General features: G+C 45.0%; 1 protein-coding gene across 1 annotated transcript in view; it reads left to right on the top strand.

Annotated features, from left to right (window-relative positions):
* clcn1b (chloride channel, voltage-sensitive 1b) overlaps positions 1-20,674 on the top strand; it is a 57,607-nt gene that overhangs the window by 9,043 nt on the left and 27,890 nt on the right. The window contains exons 2-6 of the mRNA XM_031838107.1: positions 15,174-15,390; positions 15,498-15,629; positions 18,807-18,935; positions 19,079-19,212; positions 20,433-20,510. Coding sequence (XP_031693967.1) covers positions 15,174-15,390; positions 15,498-15,629; positions 18,807-18,935; positions 19,079-19,212; positions 20,433-20,510 — 690 coding nt within the window. The remainder of the gene's footprint in view (positions 1-15,173; positions 15,391-15,497; positions 15,630-18,806; positions 18,936-19,078; positions 19,213-20,432; positions 20,511-20,674) is intronic.

The following is a 20,674-nucleotide window of genomic DNA, read 5'->3' as shown; positions in this document are numbered from 1 at the left end:
TTAGTGCCACTGAATGAATTTTACATTTTGATAGGAGACTGTTACAGAGGAGTGTAAATGCTTTTTAAGGCTGGATCATGTTGTATTGTATTGGTGTATGTTTTCATTATGTAATGTATTGATTGTTGCTGCCTTCCTGGCCAGGTCTCCCTTGAAAAAGAGTCTCTGGGTCTCAATGGGCTTTTCGTGGTTAAATAAAGGTTGAATAATATGTAAAAAGCACTGTGCCACCAACGCAGCCCTCTCCCAAGGACTGTGGGCTCTCGTTCTCCGTGGCCAGACACGAGTAAGACATTTATGCGTGTTAACCCTCGCTAGGCTGCCAGCCCAGACTGCATCCCTAGCCGTGTCCTCAGAGCATGCGCAGACCAGCTGGCTGGAGTGTTTACAGACATATTCAATCTCTCCCTATCCCAGTCTGCTGTCCCCACTTGCTTCAAGATGTCCACCATCGTTCCTGTACCCAAGAAAGCAAAGGTAACTGAACTAAATTAGTATCGCCACGTAGCACTCACTTCTGTCATCATGAAGTGCTATGAGAGGCTAGTTAAGAATCATATCACCTCCACCTTACCTGACACCCTAGACCCACTTCAATTTGCTTACCGCCCCAATAGATACACAGACGATGGAATCGTCATCGCACTGCACACTGCCCTATCCCGTCTGGACAAGAGGAATACCTACGTAAGAATGCTGTTCATTGACTAAAGCTCAGCCTTCAACACCACAGTACCCTCCAAGCTCATCATTAAGCTCGGGGCCCTGGGTCTGAACCCTGCCTTGTGCAACTTGGTCCTGGACTTTCTGACGGGCAACCCCCAAGTGGGGAAGGTAGGAAACAACATCTCCACTTCGCTGATCCTCAACACATGGGCCCCACAGGGGTGCGTGCTCAGCCCCCTCCTGTACTCCCTGTTCACCCATGACTGGGTGGCCACACATGCCTCCAACTCAATCATCAAGTTTGCAGACAACACAACAGTAGTAGGGCTGATTACCAATAATGATGAGGCAGCCTACAGGGAGGAGGTGAGGGCCCTGACGGTGTGGTGCCAATAAAACAATCTCTCCCTCAACGTCAACAAAATTAATGAGCTGATCGTGGACTTCAGGAAACTGCAGAGTGTTCTTAATGTTTTTTATACTCAGTGTATGGGAAAAGTTAAGATCCCTCTAATTGATATCCATCTCTGGTATGGTGGTCAGAATGCTCCTAAGACTTCAGTCTTGTAAAGCTATCACTGTTTTCATGGATATAAATAGATATTCCTATAGCAGGAAATGTGAGCAGACAGGTTCAATGTATTTATACAGCATCACTTCCCTGTGAACACGTGGAAGGATGAAGTTATGTCCATAGAATAATTATGAATAGAACAGGTGTCCCCATTCAAGTCAATGATGACAAAATGGGTGGACTCGCAGCCATTTTGAGTATACCCATAAGAGCAAAGCAGAAAGTGTACCCATCAATCTGTGCTGTGAATTATTGAATCAATTCAACTGACATTTCAAAAAATGCTTCAAATGAGCAGCATCACTTAGCATCCTTTGAATGAGCATTCTACATTACCATGGAAATGATTGCATCACAGTACCAGGCAGGCATTGGGAGTGTACACATGAGTTTACCAGTCTCATTTCCAGGGTTAGAGGTTCCAAGCCCATTCTATTCATTGTATTTCTATGGTCATGTCACCTTCTCCTCAGCTTCATCATTTTAAATCCTCATCAGTGGAGGCTGGTGGCAGGAGCTATAGGAGGACGGGCTCATTGTAATGGCTGAATGGTTGGAAAGCTGCCTAAAGCTGCCTCAATTCCCCCTCTTCTCCCTCTCTTTCTCTCTCTGCTCTTCCTCTCTTTCCTCTCCTCTTCTCTCTTTCTTTCCCTTAGAGGTGCTAGGATAGAGTTGAGGTCTACCCAAGGAGGCCCCTCTCCTTCCTCTGTCCCCCTCTTCTTCTCTCCTGTGTCTTTCCCCTCTCCCTCTTCTCCTCCCTCTCTCTGTCTTGGAGGTTGCAGAGACGTGGTGGCCTCTTGCCCAAGGCAAATCCTTAATCCCTGGCCATAGCAGAGTGTCTATGGGACCAGAGGTCAGATAAAAATAAGACATCTAAATTAGTCACACTATTTACAGGCTTAATATCCCCCCACTGGAGGTACCCATGTCTATCACACAGGGATGATCACTATGATGGGGCTGTGTGTGTGTGTCTGTGAGAGAGAGTGTGTGTGTGTGTGTGTGTTGATCACTATGGTGGGTTACAGAGGGGGAGAGAAAAGTGGGAGAAGGGTGTGTGGAGCTGTTGAAACTGGTACACTATCTTAATACTGTTTATTTATTCAATACCTTGGCATGGCCGGGGATAATTTCCTACAAGATTTTTAAGTAAGATAGCTAAACACCTTCTGAGGATGGTGGACTGGGCTTATGTAGTGAGGTGTGTCCCATGTTGTAAGAGGAGCAGATTATCTATACAGGTTTTCACTTCAAGGTCACAAATGCACACACACACACACACACACACACACACACACACACACACACACACACACACACACACACACACACACACACACACACACACACACACACACACACACACACACACACACACACACACACACACACACACACATAAACTACCATTCAAAGGTTTGTGGTCACTTAGACATTTCCTTGTTTTTGAAATAAAAGCAAAAATGTTTTTGTCCATTAAAATAACATCAAATTGATCACAAATACAGTGTAGATATTGTTGATGTTGTAGATGACTATTGTAGCTGAAACTGGCTGATTTTTTATGAAATATCTACATAGGCGTACAGAGGCCCACTATCAGCAACCATCACTTCTGTGTTCCAATGGCACGTTGTGTTAGCTAATCCAAGTTTATCATTTTAAAAGGCTAATTAATCATTAGAAAACTATTTAGCAATTATGTTAGCACAGCTGTTAAACTGTTGTTCTGACTAAAGAAGCAATAAAACTGGCCTTCTTTAGAGTAGTTGAGTATCTGGAGCATCAGCATTTATGGGTTTCGATTACAGGCTCAAAATGGTCAGAAACAAACTTTCTTCTGAAACTCTATTCTTGTTCTGAGAAATGAAGGCTATTCCATTTAAGAAATTGCCAAAAAAACTGAAGATCTCGTACAACGCTGTGTACTACTCCCTTCACAGAAACAGACACCTCACAAGTCCTCACCTGGCCAGCATCCTGGAGTCGCCTCTTCACTGTTGACATTGAGACTGGTGTTTTGCAGGTACTATTTAATGAAGCTGCCAGTTGAGGACTTGTGAGGCATCTGTTTCTCAAAATTGACACTCTAATGTACTTGTCCTCTTGCTCATTTGTACACCGGGGCCTCCCACTCCCCTTTCTGTTCTGGTTAGAGCCAGTTTGCGCTGTTTGCGCATTTTGAGCTGTTCTCTGTACACACACAGAGACACAGACAGTGTCTTTCTGTTGGTATGTGTCTGTCAGCACAGCCCCAGCTCCAGAGGTCACAACCTCTCTCAGCCAGGCCAGGGGTCAAGACAGCTGTGTGACCTGGAAGTAAATCACTTAATGTTCGGCTCCATTAACACAACAACATCAGTCTGAATAGTCAGTCAGTAGCCTATAGTCTGGGTCAGTAGACTATGGTCTGGGTCAGTAGGCTATAGTCTGGGTCAGTGGGCTATAGTCTGGGTCAGTGGGCTATAGTCTGGGTCAGTAGTCTATAGTCAGTCAGTAGGCTATAGTCTGGGTCAGTAGACTATGGTCTGGGTCAGTAGACTATGGTCTGGGTCAGTAGGCTATAGTCTGGGTCAGTAGGCTATTGTCTGGGTCAGTAGACTATAGTCAGTCAGTAGGCTATAGTTTGAGAAGCCTGGTATAGAGACATCACATCATGGGTGAGAAGATCCATCTGACATTTGGAATGCTTTGGTTACCTGTTTTGGCTTTTTCACCATGGTTAAATAAAATGCAATATCTAGGTAAATACTATATAACTATCTGTACTAAAGGGTCCAATTTAATTACTGTATATATGGTTACTATTGTTCAATAACAGTTGTTAATGATATGCAACGGCTTGGAGTGAGTGAGTGAGTGAGTGAGTGAGTGAGTGAGTGAGTGAGAGAGAGAGAGAGAGATTTGCGGAGAAGTGTCTCAGTGAGCATTGAGTCACACTGGCCCTAAATTTAACCCAGAGTTGGGTTTCACCCCAGCAGGCGAGGGTTAAGGGGGAGACAGGGTTGAGGGGTGGTGAGAGGGAAAGTTTGGGGGGGTGAAAGGGAGGAGGGGGAATGGGTGAGATTGTTTTGAGAGATGGAGAGGATAGGGCCTAGTGGTTAGAGTGTTGGGCCAGTAACCAAAAGATCGAATCCCTGAGCTGACAAGATAAAAATCTGTTGTTCTGCCCCTGAACAAGGTAGTTATCCCACTGTTCCTAGGCAACCATTGTAAATAATCATTTGTTCTTAACTGACTTGCCTGGTTAAATAAAATAAAAACGTCCCAATAGGTGTGTACGGTACTTTACCTTGTACCTTTGCATGCATATATTATATTTCCAGTACTGTCAGTCACAAATGAGTCTCCTAAATCAAATATTATGTTTTACAGAGACCTGGCTGAACGACGACACAGATAATATACAGCTGGCTGACTTGTCCGTGTTTCGGCAGGACAGAGCAGCTACGTCTGTTAAAACGAAGGGTGGGGGTGTGTGTCCATTTGCCAATAACTGCTGGTTCGCGATGTCTAATATTAAAAATGTCTTGCGGTATTTCTCGCTTGAGGTAGAATTCCTCATGATAAGCTGTAGACCACATTATCTACCAAGAGAGTTCTCATCTATATTATTTGTAGCCGTCTATTTACCACCACAGACCGATGCTGTCACTAAGACCGTACTCAACCTGCTGTATAAGGCCATAAGCACACAAGAAAAGGCTCATCCAGAAGCGGCGCTGCTAGTAGCCGGAGACTTTAATGCAGGGAAACTTAAATCCATTTTCCCTCATTTCTACCAGCATGTCACATGTGCAACCAGAGGGAAAAAACTCTAGACCACCTTTACTCCGCACGCAGAGACGCATACAAAGCTCTCCCTCGCCCTCCATTTGGCAAATCTGAATATAATTCTATCCCCCTGTTTCCAGCTTACAAGCAAAACCTAAAGCAGGAAATAGAAATACCAATGACTCACTCAATACGGAAGTGGTCAAATGACGTGGATGCTATGCCACAGGACTGTTTTGCTAGCACAGACTGGAATATGTTCCCAGGATTCATCCAATGGCATTGAGGAGTATACCACCACAGTCACCGGCTTCATCAATAAGTGTATTGACAATGTATCAACAATTTCCCAACCAGAAGCCATGGATTACCGGCAACATCCGCACTTAGCTAAAGGCTAGAGCTGCCGCTTTCAAGGAGCAGGACACTAATCCGGGCTCTAAGAAATCCTGCTATGCCCTCAGACGAACCATCAAAAAGGTAAAGCATCAATACAGGACTAAGATTGAATCCTACTACACCGGCTCTGATACTTGTCTGATGTGGCAGGGCTTGAAAACTATTACTGACTACAAAGGGAAACCCAGCAGCGAACTTCCCAGGGACGCGAGCCTTCCAGCCGAGCTAAATGCCTTTTATGCTCGCTTCAAGGCAAGCAATAAGGAAGCATGCATGAGAGCACCAGCTGTTCCGGACGACTGTGTGATCACGCTCTCCGTAGCCGATGTGAGCAAGACCATTAAACAGGTCAACATTCACAAACAGAACACCATAGTCCCTGTGCACAAGAAAGCGAAGGTAACCTGCCGAAATGATTACCACCACGTAGCACTCACGTCGGTTGCCATGAAGTGCTTTGAAAGGCTGGTCATGGCTCACATCAACACCATTATACCAGAATCCCTAGACCCACCTAATTCACATACCCCCCAACAGATCCACAGATGACGCAATCTCAATCGCACTCCACACTGTCCTTTCCCAACTGGAGAAAAGGAACACCTATGTGAGAATGCTGTTAATTGACTACAGCTCAGCATTCAACACCATAGTGCCCAAAAAGCTCATCACTGAGCCAAGGACCCTGGGACTAAACACCTACCACTGGATCCTGGACTTCCTGACGGGCTGCCCCCAGGTGGTAAGGGTAGGCAACAACACATTTGCCACGCTGATCCTCAACACTGGGGCCCCTCAGGCGTGTGTACTTAGTCCCGTCCTGTACTCCCTGTTCACTCACGACTGCATGGCCAAGCACGACTCCAACACCATCATTGAGTATGCTGACGACACAACAGTGGTAGGCTTGATCACGACAACGATGAAACAGCCTATAGGGAGGAGATCAGAGACCTGGTACTGTGGTGCCAGGACAACAATCTCTCACTCAATGTAAGCAAGACAAATGAGCTGATCGTGGACTATAGGATTGACGGTACTAAAGTGGAGCGGGTTGAGAGCTTCAAGTTCCTTGGTGTCCACATCACCATCAAACTATCATGGTCCAATCCCACCAAGACAGTTGTGAAGAGGTCACGACAACACTATTTCCCCCTCAGGAGACTGAAAAGATTTGGGTCCCCAGCTCCTCAAAATGTTCTATAGCTGCACCATCAAGAGCATCACCGCCTAGTATGGCAACTGCTCAACATCTGACTGTAAGGCACAACAGAGGGTAGTGCATACTTTTTTAAACCTTTATTTAACTAGGCAAGTCAGTTAAGAACAAATTCTTATTATCAATGACGGCCTAGGAACAGTGGGTTAACTGTCTTGTTCAGGGGCAGACCAACAGATTTTTACCTTGTCAGCTCAGGGATTCAATCTGGCAACCTTTCAGTTACTAGTCCAATGCTCTAACCGCTAGGCTACCCTGCCACCCAGTATGGCCCAGTACATCACTGGGGCCAAGCTTCCTGATATCCAGGACCTCAATACAAGGCAGTGTCAGAGGAAGGCCCTAAAAATGGTCAAAGGCTCCAGTCACCCAAGTCATAGACTGTTTCTTCTGCTACCGCATGGCAAGCAGTACCGAGCTCCACGTCTAGGTCCAAAAGACTCTGAACAACTAATCAAATAGCCACCGGACTATTTACACCCCACCCTTTGTTTTTACACTACACGCTGTTAATTATCTATGCACTTTACACATTATCTGGACTAACCTGTACCCTGCACATTGACTCGGTACTGGTACCCCTTGTATATAGTCTCGTTATTGCTATGAAAATGTATTGAGTTACTTTTTGGTTGATTCGATTTTTTTAAACTTTAGTTTATTTGGTAAATATTTTTTTAACTCTATTTTTGAGCTGCATTGTTGGTTACTTCCATTCATGCCCTGCAAGGTGTCCTTAGTTCGTTTTATAATATTGGACTGGATAGCTGGAGTCTCCTAGACTGACTGGCTGACTGGCCGACTGGCTTATAGGGAATAGACCTAGGAGAATGAATAGCTGTTGACAACCTATTGTCAACTCATTTTGTTAGCCCCCACAAGGTCAAATGCTATATCTAGGGGGTTTAGGGCTAAGGATAGAATTACTGTTAGGGTTAGAATTAGGTTTAGGGTTAGTGTTAGGAGCTAGGTTTAGTTTAGGGTTAGGAGCTAGGGTTAGGTTTAGGTTTAGGGTTAGGGTTAATGGTTAGGGAAAATTGGATTTTGAATGGGACTGAATTGTGTGTCCTCACAAGGCCAGTTAAACAAGACTGTGTGTGTGTGTGTCTATCTGTCTATCTGTCTGTCTGTCTGTCTGTCTGTCTGTCTGTCTGTCTGTCTGTCTGTCTGTCTGTCTGTCTGTCTGTCTGTCTGTCTGTCTGTCTGTCTGTCTGTCTGTCTGTCTGTCTGTCTGTCTGTCTGTCTGTCTGTCTGTCTGTCTGTCTGTCTGTCTGTCTGTCTGTCTGTCTGTGTGTGTGTGTTGTACTTAATTGACCATACCTGTAAGTCATTGAGGACGATACTGTACTACCTCCCCTTGGACAAAAACAAGGCAGGTACAGTCACTCTTACAGGGATGTTTTAAAGGACAGAAAGGACAGATGTGACACCCAGATAGAGGTTATATACAATGTATATTAGAGAGAGGAAGGACAGAGTGACATCACACAGCACCTGAAAAGAGAGGAGGGAAGATGCAGGAGCGTATCAACACTTTTGAGACAGGTCTGAATTTAGACCAGATTCTGGTAAGACCTTTATTGATATTTTACTAGTAATATTTATGTTTCTTTATTATGTTATAACATCACATAATTGCAAATGATTGAGAGGTCATGTTGACATGGTTTATGTTAGAATGTTACATATTCATTTACATGTGGCCAAGTGGTCTCAATTTTGTGTTCTCAAAAAATGTTATGTTCTCAATTTAAACTGCTTGACATATCAATGTCTTAAGGAAATTAATATTGCAGTCAATCAACTAAAGAAAACATGTACATTGTGTTTACGATATGTGTGAAGAGATATTGCACAGAGTTTGGAATATTATCTTTAAACTATTGTGCATGAAACATTGACTCTTGGTGATGTCATAAAACAGTGTGGTTTTACCCGTATAGGGGATGTCATAAAACAGTGTGGTTTTACCCGTATAGGGGATGTCCTAAAACGGTGTGGTTTTACCCTTATAGGGGAAGTCCTAAAACAGTGTGGTTTTACCCTTATAGGGGATGTCCTAAAACGGTGTGGTTTTACCCTTATAGGGGAAGTCCTAAAACGGTGTGGTTTTACCCTTATAGGGGATGTCCTAAAACAGTGTGGTTTTACCCTTATAGGGGATGTCCTAAAACAGTGTGGTTTTACCCTTATAGGGGATGTCCTAAAACGGTGTGGTTTTACCCTTATAGGGGAAGTCCTAAAACAGTGTGGTTTTACCCTTATAGGGGATGTCCTAAAACGGTGTGGTTTTACCCTTATAGGGGAAGTCCTAAAACAGTGTGGTTTTACCCTTATAGGGGATGTCCTAAAACGGTGTGGTTTTACCCTTATAGGGGATGTCATAAAACAGTGTGGTTTTACCCTTATAGGGGATGTCATAAAACAGTGTGGTTTTACCCGTATAGGGGATGTCATAAAACAGTGTGGTTTTACCCGTATAGGGGATGTCCTAAAACAGTGTGGTTTTACCCTTATAGGGGATGTCCTAAAATGGTGTGGTTTTACCCTTATAGGGGAAGTCCTAAAACAGTGTGGTTTTACCCTTATAGGGGATGTCATAAAACAGTGTGGTTTTACCCGTATAGGGGATGTCATAAAACAGTGTGGTTTTACCCGTATAGGGGATGTCCTAAAACAGTGTGGTTTTACCCTTATAGGGGATGTCCTAAAATGGTGTGGTTTTACCCTTATAGGGGAAGTCCTAAAACAGTGTGGTTTTACCCTTATAGGGGATGTCATAAAACAGTGTGGTTTTACCCTTATAGGGGATGTCATAAAACAGTGTGGTTTTACCCTTATAGGGGATGTCCTAAAACGGTGTGGTTTTACCCTTATAGGGGAAGTCCTAAAACAGTGTGGTTTTACCCTTATAGGGGATGTCCTAAAACAGTGTGGTTTTACCCCTATAGGGGATGTCCTAAAACAGTGTGGTTATCCTTATGGGGATGTCCTAAAACAGTGTGGTTTTACCCTTATAGGGGATGTCCTAAAACAGTGTGGTTTTACACTTATAGGGGATGTCCTAAAACAGTGTGGTTTTACCCGTATAGGGGATGTCCTAAAACAGTGTGGTTTTACCCTTATAGGGGATGTCCTAAAACAGTGTGGTTTTACCCTTATAGGGGATGTCCTAAAACAGTGTGGTTTTACCTTTATAGGGGATGTCCTAAAACAGTGTGGTTTTACACTTATAGGGGATGTCCTAAAACAGTGTGGTTTTACCCTTATAGGGGATGTCCTAAAACAGTGTGGTTTTACCCTTATAGGGGATGTCCTAAAACAGTGTGGTTTTACCCTTATAGGGGATGTCATAAAACAGTGTGGTTTTACCCTTATAGGGGATGTCCTAAAACAGTGTGGTTTTACCCTTATAGGGGATGTCCTAAAACAGTGTGGTTTTACCCTTATAGGGGATGTCATAAAACAGTGTGGTTTTACCCTTATAGGGGATGTCCTAAAACAGTGTGGTTTTACCCTTATAGGGGATGTCCTAAAACAGTGTGGTTTTACCCTTATAGGGGATGTCCTAAAACAGTGTGGTTTTACCCTTATAGGGGAAGTCCTAAAACAGTGTGGTTTTACCCTTATAGGGGATGTCCTAAAACAGTGTGGTTTTACCCTTATAGGGGATGTCCTAAAACAGTGTGGTTTTACCTTTATAGATTGTTTGTTAGGGTTTACTTGGATGCTCTAAATTGTTATGGGAGTGTTGTTATTGGTATTATAGATGACCTGTGTGTGCATGTGTGTGTGTGTGAGAGAAAGTGTGTGCATGCGTGTGTGTGCATGCGTGTGTGTGTGTGTGTGTGTGTGTGCGTGCGTGCGTGCGTGTGTGCATGCGCGCGCATGTGTGTGTGGTCAGCCCTGACAATATAGCCCTGTCTTGGGACACAAGGTTAATAATATAATCTGACCCAGTCACTGACGGACAGACACAGATATTAGGACATGGGGAACCACACAGACACACACTCACCAGGGACCCAGGAATCTTTGGTTATTAGTATTTTTTAATTAACTCTGAATGTCACCCTGCCCTTCACTCTCTGAATCTGTTAGCAGCTCTCACTCTCTCTGTCTGTCTTTCTCTCTCTCTCTCTCTGTCTCTTTCTACCCCCTCTCTCTTTCTCTCTCTCCCTGAGTTTCTCTCTACACCCCTCTCTCTCTCCCTAAGTCTCTATCTCTCTCTCTCTCCCTGAGTTTCTCTCTACACCCCTCTCTCTCTCCCTAAGTCTCTCTCTCTCCCTAAGTCTCTCTCTCTACCCCCCCCCTCTCTCTCTCTCTCACACGCTGAGTCTCTCTCTACCCCCTGTCTCTCTCTCTCTCTCCCTCACGCTGAGTCTCTCTCTACCCCCGTCTCTCTCTCTCTCTTTCTCTCTCTCTCTCTCTCTTTCTCTCTCTCTCTCTCTCTCTCTCTCTCTCTCTATCTTTACCCCTCTCACTCTCTCCCTGATTCTCTCTCCACCCTTCTTTCTTTCTCTCTCTCTCTCTCTCTCTCTCTCTCTCTCTCTCTCTCTCTCTCTCTCTCTCTCTCTCTCTCTCTCTCTCTCTCTCTCTACACCCCCCTCTCTCTCTCCGAGTCTCTCGCGACCCCTCTCTTTCTCTCTCTCTCTATCTATTTCTCTTTCCCTCTCTCCAGCTCTACCCTCCCTAAAGTAATCGAAAGTTTCTTGCTTGTTCATTCTAAGCGGTTCTATACCTCCTCTCTTCCTTCCGTTCAGTGTTGTTACTGATGGACATGATGATTAACTGTTAATCTTCTAGTTGAGGTACATAGAGGCCCTTACAACTCCCACATCAGGTTGGTTTTGAAGTGAGTGTTTCTCTGATACCACTTGTATGTATTTCAATATAAATATGCTCTGTGCATATTGAGTCCTTTGGCATGGTGAGTATGTGTGTGGAATAGTAGTGAATGTGTTATCAGTGTATTGAGTGGAGTGTACAGTGTATGACTCCACACACAGGGTCACACAGTGACACAGGACCAACACAGGCTGACAGATGAAGAGTGATAGGCTCTCAGTAATAGATGTATCACAGGTCTCAGAGTCTCTCACGCTGTCTCTCTTTCTTTTTCTATCTCTTTCTTTCTCTAGAGAGAGATACTCTTTTCTCCCTGTGGATGATTCATTCTTTCATTCCGTGTCTTATCTTTTGATCTCTCGATCTATCATGCTGTCTGTCTCTCACCCTCTGTCTCCCCCTCTCATTTTTGCCAGTCCTGCCTGTTTGTTCATCCCAGATTGATGGTGTTGTGTTGTTAATGCTTAGTGTTGACCTGGTATTACAGTCACATATAATACTGTAGGACAGGGAGAGAACAGTCCCATTAAATAATGCCAAAGAAAGCAGACCCAGAAAAGGTACTGTATGCAACAACATTATATATTTATCTTAAGCTGTTAAATGCGTATGTATCTTTTGAGGGGTTATACAGTGAGCTCCAAAACTAACAGTGACACATTTTTGTTGTTGTTTTGGATTTGAAATGATACAATGACTAGCAGGTTAATGTGCAGACGGTCAGCTTTAATATGAGGGTATTTTCATCATACCCGCTGAACCGTGTAAAAAGAACAAAACTTTGTTTTAGGGGACCAAAAGTATTGGGACAATTTCATTTATATGTGTACTTACTGTATGTTCATGTGGTCAATACAGTATAATGTATATTGCTTCCTCAAGAGAGGGAACATTCAAGTCAACTTGCCCTGGCAAGACATCAGTGTTCTACTGGTTTTTATCTTAATTCATTATAGATCCACTGTTAGTACAGCTATTACAGTGTGTCAGAATGAAAACAATGACATGCTTGTTGCATGGCAGTTCATAAGCCTCTGGATATAATACAGCGCTGTTTTGAATAGGAATGAACAGATCGTAGAGATAGTTTGCTCACCTGCAGTAACATTTTCTATAGGACTTTAAAAACATCAAGATAACTTTTAAGAGGTGTGTTCTAGAACAGTTGGCAACATTAGATGTGTTTAACACCAGCCTCACTATAGCCTGTAATTCCATCACCCTATTAGGGTAAAGGGAAGGGTCACTATGGGGAATGAGTCAAGAGAGGTTCAACCAAGGTGAAACATTGCACAAGGCAGTTCAGCATTATTGTTGTTGACCGTTTATTGTTCACAAAAAATGCATCCCTCAAAGTAGCCTAGACATTGCCCCTAGAATGTTTGATTTATTTTTTATTGAACCTTTATTTAACTAGGCAGTCAGTTAAGAACACATTCTTATTTACAATGACGGCCTACCAAAAGGCAAAAGGCCTCCTGCGGGGACCGGACCTGGGATACATACAAATATAAAAAAATATATCTAAATATAGGACAAAACACACATCACAACAAGCGAGACACCACAATACTACATAAAGAGAGACCTAAGACAACAACATAGCAAGGCAGCAACACATGACAACACAGCATGGTAACAACACAACAGGACAACAACATGGTAGCAACACAACATGGTAGCAGCACAAAGCATGGTACAAACATTACTGGGCACAGTCAACAGCACAAAGGTCAAGAAGGTAGAGACAACAATACATCACACAAAGCAGCCACAACTGTCAGTAAGAGTGTCCATGATTGAGTCTTTGAATGAAGATATTTAGAAACAGATTACAAACACACGTGAGGTGGGTAAACAGTGAAACACAAATCACTCGAGTGTCACATCGTTAATGATTTTACTCTGCATAAATATACAAAGCCATTTTGAAATGAACAACAGTTGCACCTGTATTATCCAGGGTTCCGGTTAATTCCACTAATTCCAATCTAATTCCAGGTCAGTCTTTGAATTCAAAGAAAATGTAAATTATTCTCAATTACAATTCAAGTAAATTCCAAGAATTAATTTTCCCAATTCAATATTGTACCAGACAATTCCACAAATTCCAATTTGAATTCAAACAAAATGCAATTTCTTCTCAATCCCAAAGTGATGTAAATGTCCAATTTAATATTCCACCAGACATTTCCACAAATTCCAATTTCAGTATAATTCCTTCAGGCTTTCATGATGCCACTGTTCATACAGCTTAGCTATACTGGAAATACAGAAATTCAAGTTGAAATTATTTAAAACAAATCATGCTGTCAATTTTCAATATTAACTGGGAAATGTACAAATATTGAATTCCAATTCAATTCTAAAGATTACATGTTTTTACAATTCCAATTAAATTCTAATTCCAACAGTCCAAACTTGTTGAAATGTGAATTTAATTCAATGTAAATTCTCCTATCAAATGAAATTGGATTTCTCCACAACCCTGGTATCATCTGACATGTTTGTCCGTGGGCCTCCTGGTTGGTTGCATCAGCTTTCCTCTCCTGTGAGAACCTGATACAGGACTGTCTGGCGCCAGTGATTTAGTTCTTCCACTGATTTAGACTCATGCGTTGCAACTTAGTGGTATGCAGATATACTGTAGGTGTAAGCATAACTTGTTTTGAAGCACAGGTCCAGGTCCAGGTGTGTTTTATAGCCTGTGTAGGTCAATTAGGAGTGGGGTGGTGAAAGCTGACCCCAGAGCAGCTCCTGTGTGTGTGTGTGTGTGTGTGTGTGTGTGTGTGTGTGTGTGTGTGTGTGTGTGTCTGTGTGTGTGTGTGTGTGCGCGCATGCGAGCGTGCGTGTTGGAAGAGGAAGGTGTGGAATGTTCTGTCTTCCTGGGATCTCTTCCTCTGGCAACCTGGCTTCTGTCCAGCCCAGCTTCCACTCAGGGAGGGGTTTTTCCGATCTCTTGGCCCGTTTTGTCTATTTCTGGCCTGCGGCAGGGTATTCAGGTTGGTGTGTATCCCTTACAGACACGCCGCACATTCCCTCTCTACCTCGTTATCTCCAGCTATCCCACTGTGCCGGATCCAGTTTTCTCTACTGCTCCGATTTATGATCCCCCTTTTAATTTCCTCTGATCCTCCCACTCCCAATCACTTCCTCTCTCTCTCATCTGCCTTTCTTCCCTAATCTCAAATTCAAGACAATGCAACACATGAAAAAAACCCTACTGCATCCTGGGTATTTCTGGTATTTCTTGCTAATGTAATCTCTTATCTCAGTGTTCAGCTCTATGGGGAGAAGGCCTACAGGGAGCCTCTTGGTAGTGAAGAAAAGCTGCAATGCTTTCTGGGCAATGAAGTCTACTCTGTACAGGAAACTGCAAGGGGTTCTGGGTAATGTCGTCTTTGATCTCAGCATTCAGCTCTATGGGGAGAAGTCCTAGGGAGCCTCTTGGTAATGAAGAGAACTAGAAGGCTTTCTGGGTAATGAAGTCTGCTCTGTCCAGGAAACTGCAAGGGTTTCTGGGTAATATTATATAGTCTTTGCTCGATCCAAGGAGGTGCTCTTGGTAATTATATGTAGTATCCTGCTCTGTCCATGTCCATGGGTGAGTAGAGGGAACCCGCTGGGCCTTCTGGTTAATGTAATGTAGATTCAACAATGCTTCCTGGGTAATGTAGTCTTTGCTCTGTCCAGCTCTACGGGGAGTACAGGGAACAACTGGGTAGCTTTGCCAGGCGGGAAGCCACACGGCTGCTGACAGAGAGACAATGGAGGAAACAGACAGGAGAAAACAACATGGTCAATGCCAGACGGGGGCGTGGCCAACGACATCACAACCCCGTCACCATGGAGTCATATCTCAGCCACACCTCCTCTACAAAGAAGCCCCGCCCCTACTCCAAATGCCAAGGTGAGAGACAAGGACTAGTTCTAGCTACATCACTGTAAATAACCCCCGGTAAAAGTTATTTTGAGGCCTAAACACATACAGTAATATAACTTATTGTGTTGGTCCAGACTGTGTGGCTCGTATACAGCGGTACATCGTGACCAAGCTGGGGGAGGACTGGATCTTCCTGGTGCTGCTGGGCCTCACTATGGCCCTGGTCAGCTGGAGCATGGACTACACCAGTGCCAAGAGCTTACAAGGTACATGACTACAGTCCCCATAATCCACTGTGGCTGTAGCAGGCCAGGTACCCTCACTAGATGGCCATACAAGACAGGATAAAAACTGATGATCAATATAATGAGCTATTTGACCTCAATTTAGGCCTGCTACCCAATTCCAAGTCAACTCCCTGTCCCTACCCCCTAGGTAAGTCAAATAAAGTCAAATCAAATGTTATTAGTGAGATGCGCCGAATTAAACAGGTGTAGACTTTAATGCTTACTTACGAGCCCCTAACCAACAAAACAGAGTTAAAAAGTAAGACACATATTTGTTAAATAAAAAAGGAAACAAGAAGACAATGAGAACAATCGCGAGTTCCAGTGCCAAGTCAATGTGCAGGGCCACCAGGTAGTTGAGGTCATCATGGTAATACTGTATGTACAGGTAGGTAGGGGTAAGAGTCACTAGGCAATCAGGATATATCATAAACAGAGTAGCAGCAGCATGAAAGTGTGTCTATGTGTGTGAGTGTGAGTGTGAGTGTGAGTGTGAGTGTGAGTGTGAGTGTGAGTGTGAGTGTGTGTGTGTGTGTGTGTGTGTGTGTGTGTGTGTGTGTGTGTGTGTGTGTTATATGTGTGTGGTGTCAAATCAAATCAAATCAAACTGTATTTGTCACATGTGCTGAATACAACAAGTGTAGACTTTACCGTGAAATGCTTACTTACAAGCCTTTAACCAGCAGTGCAGTTCAAGAAGAGCTAAGAAAATATTTACCAAATAAACTAAATTAAAAGTAACTAAACAAGAAAATAACAATAATGAGGCTATATACCTGGGGTACCGGTACCGAGTCAATGTGCAGGGGGTAAAGGTTAGAGGTGATTTTGTACATGTAGGTGGGGGTGAAGTGACTATCCATAGATAATAAACAGCAAGTAGCAGCAGTGTACAAACAAATGGGGGGGGGGGGGGGGGTTAATTGTTCAGCAGTCTTATAACTTGGGGGTAGAAGCTGTTAAGGAGCCCTTTGGTCCTAGACTTGGTGCTCCAGTACTGCTTGCCGTGCGGTAGCAGAGAAAACAGGCTATAACTTGGGTGACTGGAGTCTCTGACAATTTAGTGGGCCTTCCTCTGACACCGCCTATTATATACAGTAGGTCCTGGATGTCAGGATGCTTGGTCCTAGTGATGTACTTGGCCGTTCCTACTACCCTGTATAGCGCCTTATGGTCAGATGCCGAGCTGTTGCCATACATATGCGTGTGTGTGTGTGTGTGTGTGTTTTGTATGTGTGAGCTTATGTAACGTGTGTGTGTGTTGGTGTGTCAGTGTAGTATGTGTGAGTGTGTGGGTAGAGTCTAGTGAGTCTGCAAACATTTGATTAACTGTTCAGCAGTCTTATGGCTTTCGGGTTAGAAGCTGTTCAGGAGCCTTTTGGTCCCAGACTTGGCATCCCGGTACCGCTTGCCTTGCAGTAGCAGAGAGAACACTATGACTTGGTGGCTGAAGTCTTTGACAATCTTTGGGGCCTTCCTCTGACACCGCCTGGTATAGAGGTTCTGGATGGCAGGCAGTTCTGCACCAGTGATGTACTGGGCCGTATGCATTACCCTCTGTAGCGCTCTGGGGTCAGATGCCAAGCAGTTGTCATACCAAGTGGTGATGCAGCCAGTCAAGATGCTCCCCAATGGTGCAGCTGTAGAACCTTTTGAGGATCTGAGGGCCCATGCCAAATCTTTTCAGCCTCCTGAGGCTCCTGATGTCGATGTGAATGGGTGCGTGTTCTGCCCTCCGTTTTCTGTAGTCCATGATAAGGTCCTTTGTCTTGCCCACATTGAGGGAGAGGTTGTTCTGCCAGGTCTCTTACCTCCTCCCTATAGGTTGTCTCATCGTCCAGGCCTACCACCATCGTGTCGTCGGGAAACTTAAGGAGGGTGTTGGAGTCATGTGCGGTCACGAAGTCATGGGTGAGCAGGGAGTACAGGAGAGGACTGAACAACCACCCCTGAGGGGCCCCCGTGTTTAGGATAAGCATTGCAGATGTGTTGTTGCCTACCCTCACCACCTGGGAGGGGCCCGTCTGGTAGGCTTGCGTCACTGGTCAGCTCTCGGCAGGGTTTCCCTTTGTAATCTGTGATAGTTTGCAAGCCCAGCCATATCCGACGAGCGTCAGAGCCAGTGTGGTAGGTTTCGATCTTAGTCCTGTATTGCCTATTTGATGATTCGTCGGAGGACGTAGGGACATTTCTTATAAGCATCTGGATCTAACACTCTTCCCTGCTCTTCCCTGTTCTACACTCTTCCCTGCTCTTCCCTGCTCTACACTCTTCCCTGCTCTTCCCTGCTCTTCCCTGCTCTACACTCTTCCCTGCTCTTCCCTGCTCTACACTCTTCCCTGCTCTTCCCTGCTCTACACTCTTCCCTGCTCTTCCCTGCTCTTCCCTGCTCTACACTCTTCCCTGCTCTTCCCTGTTCTACACTCTTCCCTGCTCTTCCCTGCTCTACACTCTTCCCTGCTCTTCCCTGCTCTACACTCTTCCCTGCTCTTCCCTGCTCTTCCCTGCTCTACACTCTTCCCTGCTCTTCCCTGCTCTACACTCTTCCCTGCTCTTCCCTGCTCTACACCCTTCCCTGCTCTTCCCTGCTCTTCCCTGCTCTTCACTCTTCCCTGCTCTTCCCTGCTCTTCCCTCCTCTTCACTCTTCCCTGCTCTTCCCTGCTCTTCCCTGCTCTTCCCTGCTCTTCCCTCCTCTTCACTCTTCCCTGCTCTTCCCTGCTCTTCCCTGCTCTTCCCTGCTCTTCACTCTTCCCTGCTCTTCCCTCCTCTTCACTCTTCCCTGCTCTTCCCTGCTCTTCACTCTTCCCTGCTCTTCCCTGCTCTTCACTCTTCCCTGCTCTTCCCTGCGCTGCACACAGAAAAAAGGATTCAAAGGGGTTCTTTGGTTGTCCCCATAGGAGAACCCTTTCTGATTCCAGGTAGAACCCTTTTTGGTTTCAACTTTCTGTGGAAAGGGTTCTACCTGGATTCTCCTATAAGAACAGCCGAATAACTGTTTTAGGTTCTAGATATAACCTTTTTTTAAAGATTGTAATCCACTGCTCAAATCTCCTTCCTCCTCCTCCTCCTCCTCCTCCTCCTCCTCCTCCTCCTCCTCCTCCTCCTCCTCCTCCTCCTCCTCCTCCTCCTCCTCCTCCTCCTCTCCCCTCTCCCAGCGTATAAGTGGATGCACGGGGAGCTGAGGGGGAATGTCCTGATCCAGTACCTGGCCTGGGTCGTCTACCCCATGGTCCTTGTCATGTTCGCCTCCCTCTTCTGCAACATAGTCGCCCCTCAGGCCATAGGTAGGTACTGAACATAGTGTTGCTCTCCTTATCTCCATCTATTTCTCCCACCCGGTTGCCCAAAAGTACATAAGTGGGATATAACTGCTCTGTTTCCAGGATCTACCTACCGTTCACACACTCTGTTGTTCTGTCTCATGTAGGTTCTGGTATTCCTGAGCTGAAGACCATTCTGCGAGGGGTGGTGTTGAAGGAGTATCTAACTCTTAAAGCCTTTGTGGCCAAAGTCATCGGGCTGACCGCCGGCCTGGGCAGTGGCATGCCCGTGGGGAAAGAGGTGGACCTACCACCTCTCCTCCAATATTAGTATTATCTCTCTCCCTCTCTCACTTCTTCTCTCTCGCTCTCTTTCTCTCTCTCTGACCTCTTTCTCTCTCTCTGACCTCTTTCTCTCTCTCTGACCTATTTCTCTCTCTCTGACCTCTTTCTCTCTGACCTCTTTCTCTAACTCTCTCTCTGTATCTATTATCTCACCCTTTTATCTCTCTGCTCTTCCCTTCCTCTCTTTCCTTCCTTTCCTCCCTTACTGTATCTGCCCTCCCCCTCTCCTCCTTTCTCTCCTTCTTCTCCTTACTGTATCTGCCCCTCCCCCTCTCCTCCTTTCTGTGTCCTTCTCCCTTACTGTATCTGCCCTCCCCCTCTCCTCCTTTCTGTCTCATTCTCCCTTACTGTATCTGCCCTCCCCCTCTCCTCCTTTCTGTCTCCTTCTCCCTTACTGTATCTGCCCTCCCCCTCTCCTCCTTTCTGTCTCCCTTCTCCCTTACTGGTATCTGCCCTCCCCCTCTTCCTCCTTTTCTGTCTCCTTCTCCCTTACTGTATCTGCCCTCCCCCTCTCCTCCTTTCTGTCTCCTTCTCCCTTACTGTATATCTGCCCTCCCCCTCTCCTCCTTTCTGTCTCCTTCTCCCTTACTGTATTATCTGCCCTCCCCCTCTCCTCCTTTCTGTCTCCTTCTCCCTTACTGTATCTGCCCTCCCCCTCTCCTCCTTTCTGTCTCCTTCTCCCTTACTGTATCTGCCCTCTCCCCCTCTCCTCCTTTCTGTCTCCTTCTCTCCCATGATCAGTATAATAAATCATCTTCTGTTGTGTTTTCTGCTCCTCCTTGTGGGACAGAAACAAATTTACTCAACTCATCAACATGGTCTCTTAATGGAGGCTGGTCAACTGTCAAACAAAGCAATTATATCATGATTCATCTTTGCTGATACAATGTGCCCTAGTTAATAAGAATTCAAGTCAGAGCAAATTGTCCATGTCTATGCAGATCCTGTGTATGGTGGGTCTACCTCTGCGCTCTGTGTTCTGTATCTCTGTGAGTAGGCAGGAGATTTTCCCACCACTGATACAAGGTCTGGTATTTTCTCTATCCCCCTAATGTTAAGAATTAGGATTTAAGGGAAGGGTAATCTGAGCTAGATCTGTGGGGACTGGAGAAGGGTAACTTCTACACCTCAAGTGTATGAACTGACTCTGTCCTCCTCCCTCCCGTAGCTTCCTAGGGTCCCTTCGTCCACATTGCCAGTATCTGTGCTGCTGTGCTGAGTAAAATCATGTCCATCTTCTCTGGAGTGTATGAGGTAACCGAAGCCGCTGACCAAAACAAACTACAACTCCCAGCAACCACCCCCACTCGGACCAGCATGAACATTTGCCCTGAGTAATACAGTAATATGGAATGTGGCTGTGAGGGCTGTCGCTCTGTCATGTCTGACCTCTTAATTGTGTATTTTTTAAGTCTCAC

The sequence above is a fragment of the Oncorhynchus kisutch genome, linkage group LG13, assembly GCF_002021735.2.
Source record: "Oncorhynchus kisutch isolate 150728-3 linkage group LG13, Okis_V2, whole genome shotgun sequence".
NCBI classification, from domain to species: Eukaryota; Metazoa; Chordata; class Actinopteri; order Salmoniformes; family Salmonidae; genus Oncorhynchus; species Oncorhynchus kisutch.
This window is presented reverse-complemented; position numbering and strand designations above follow the sequence as displayed.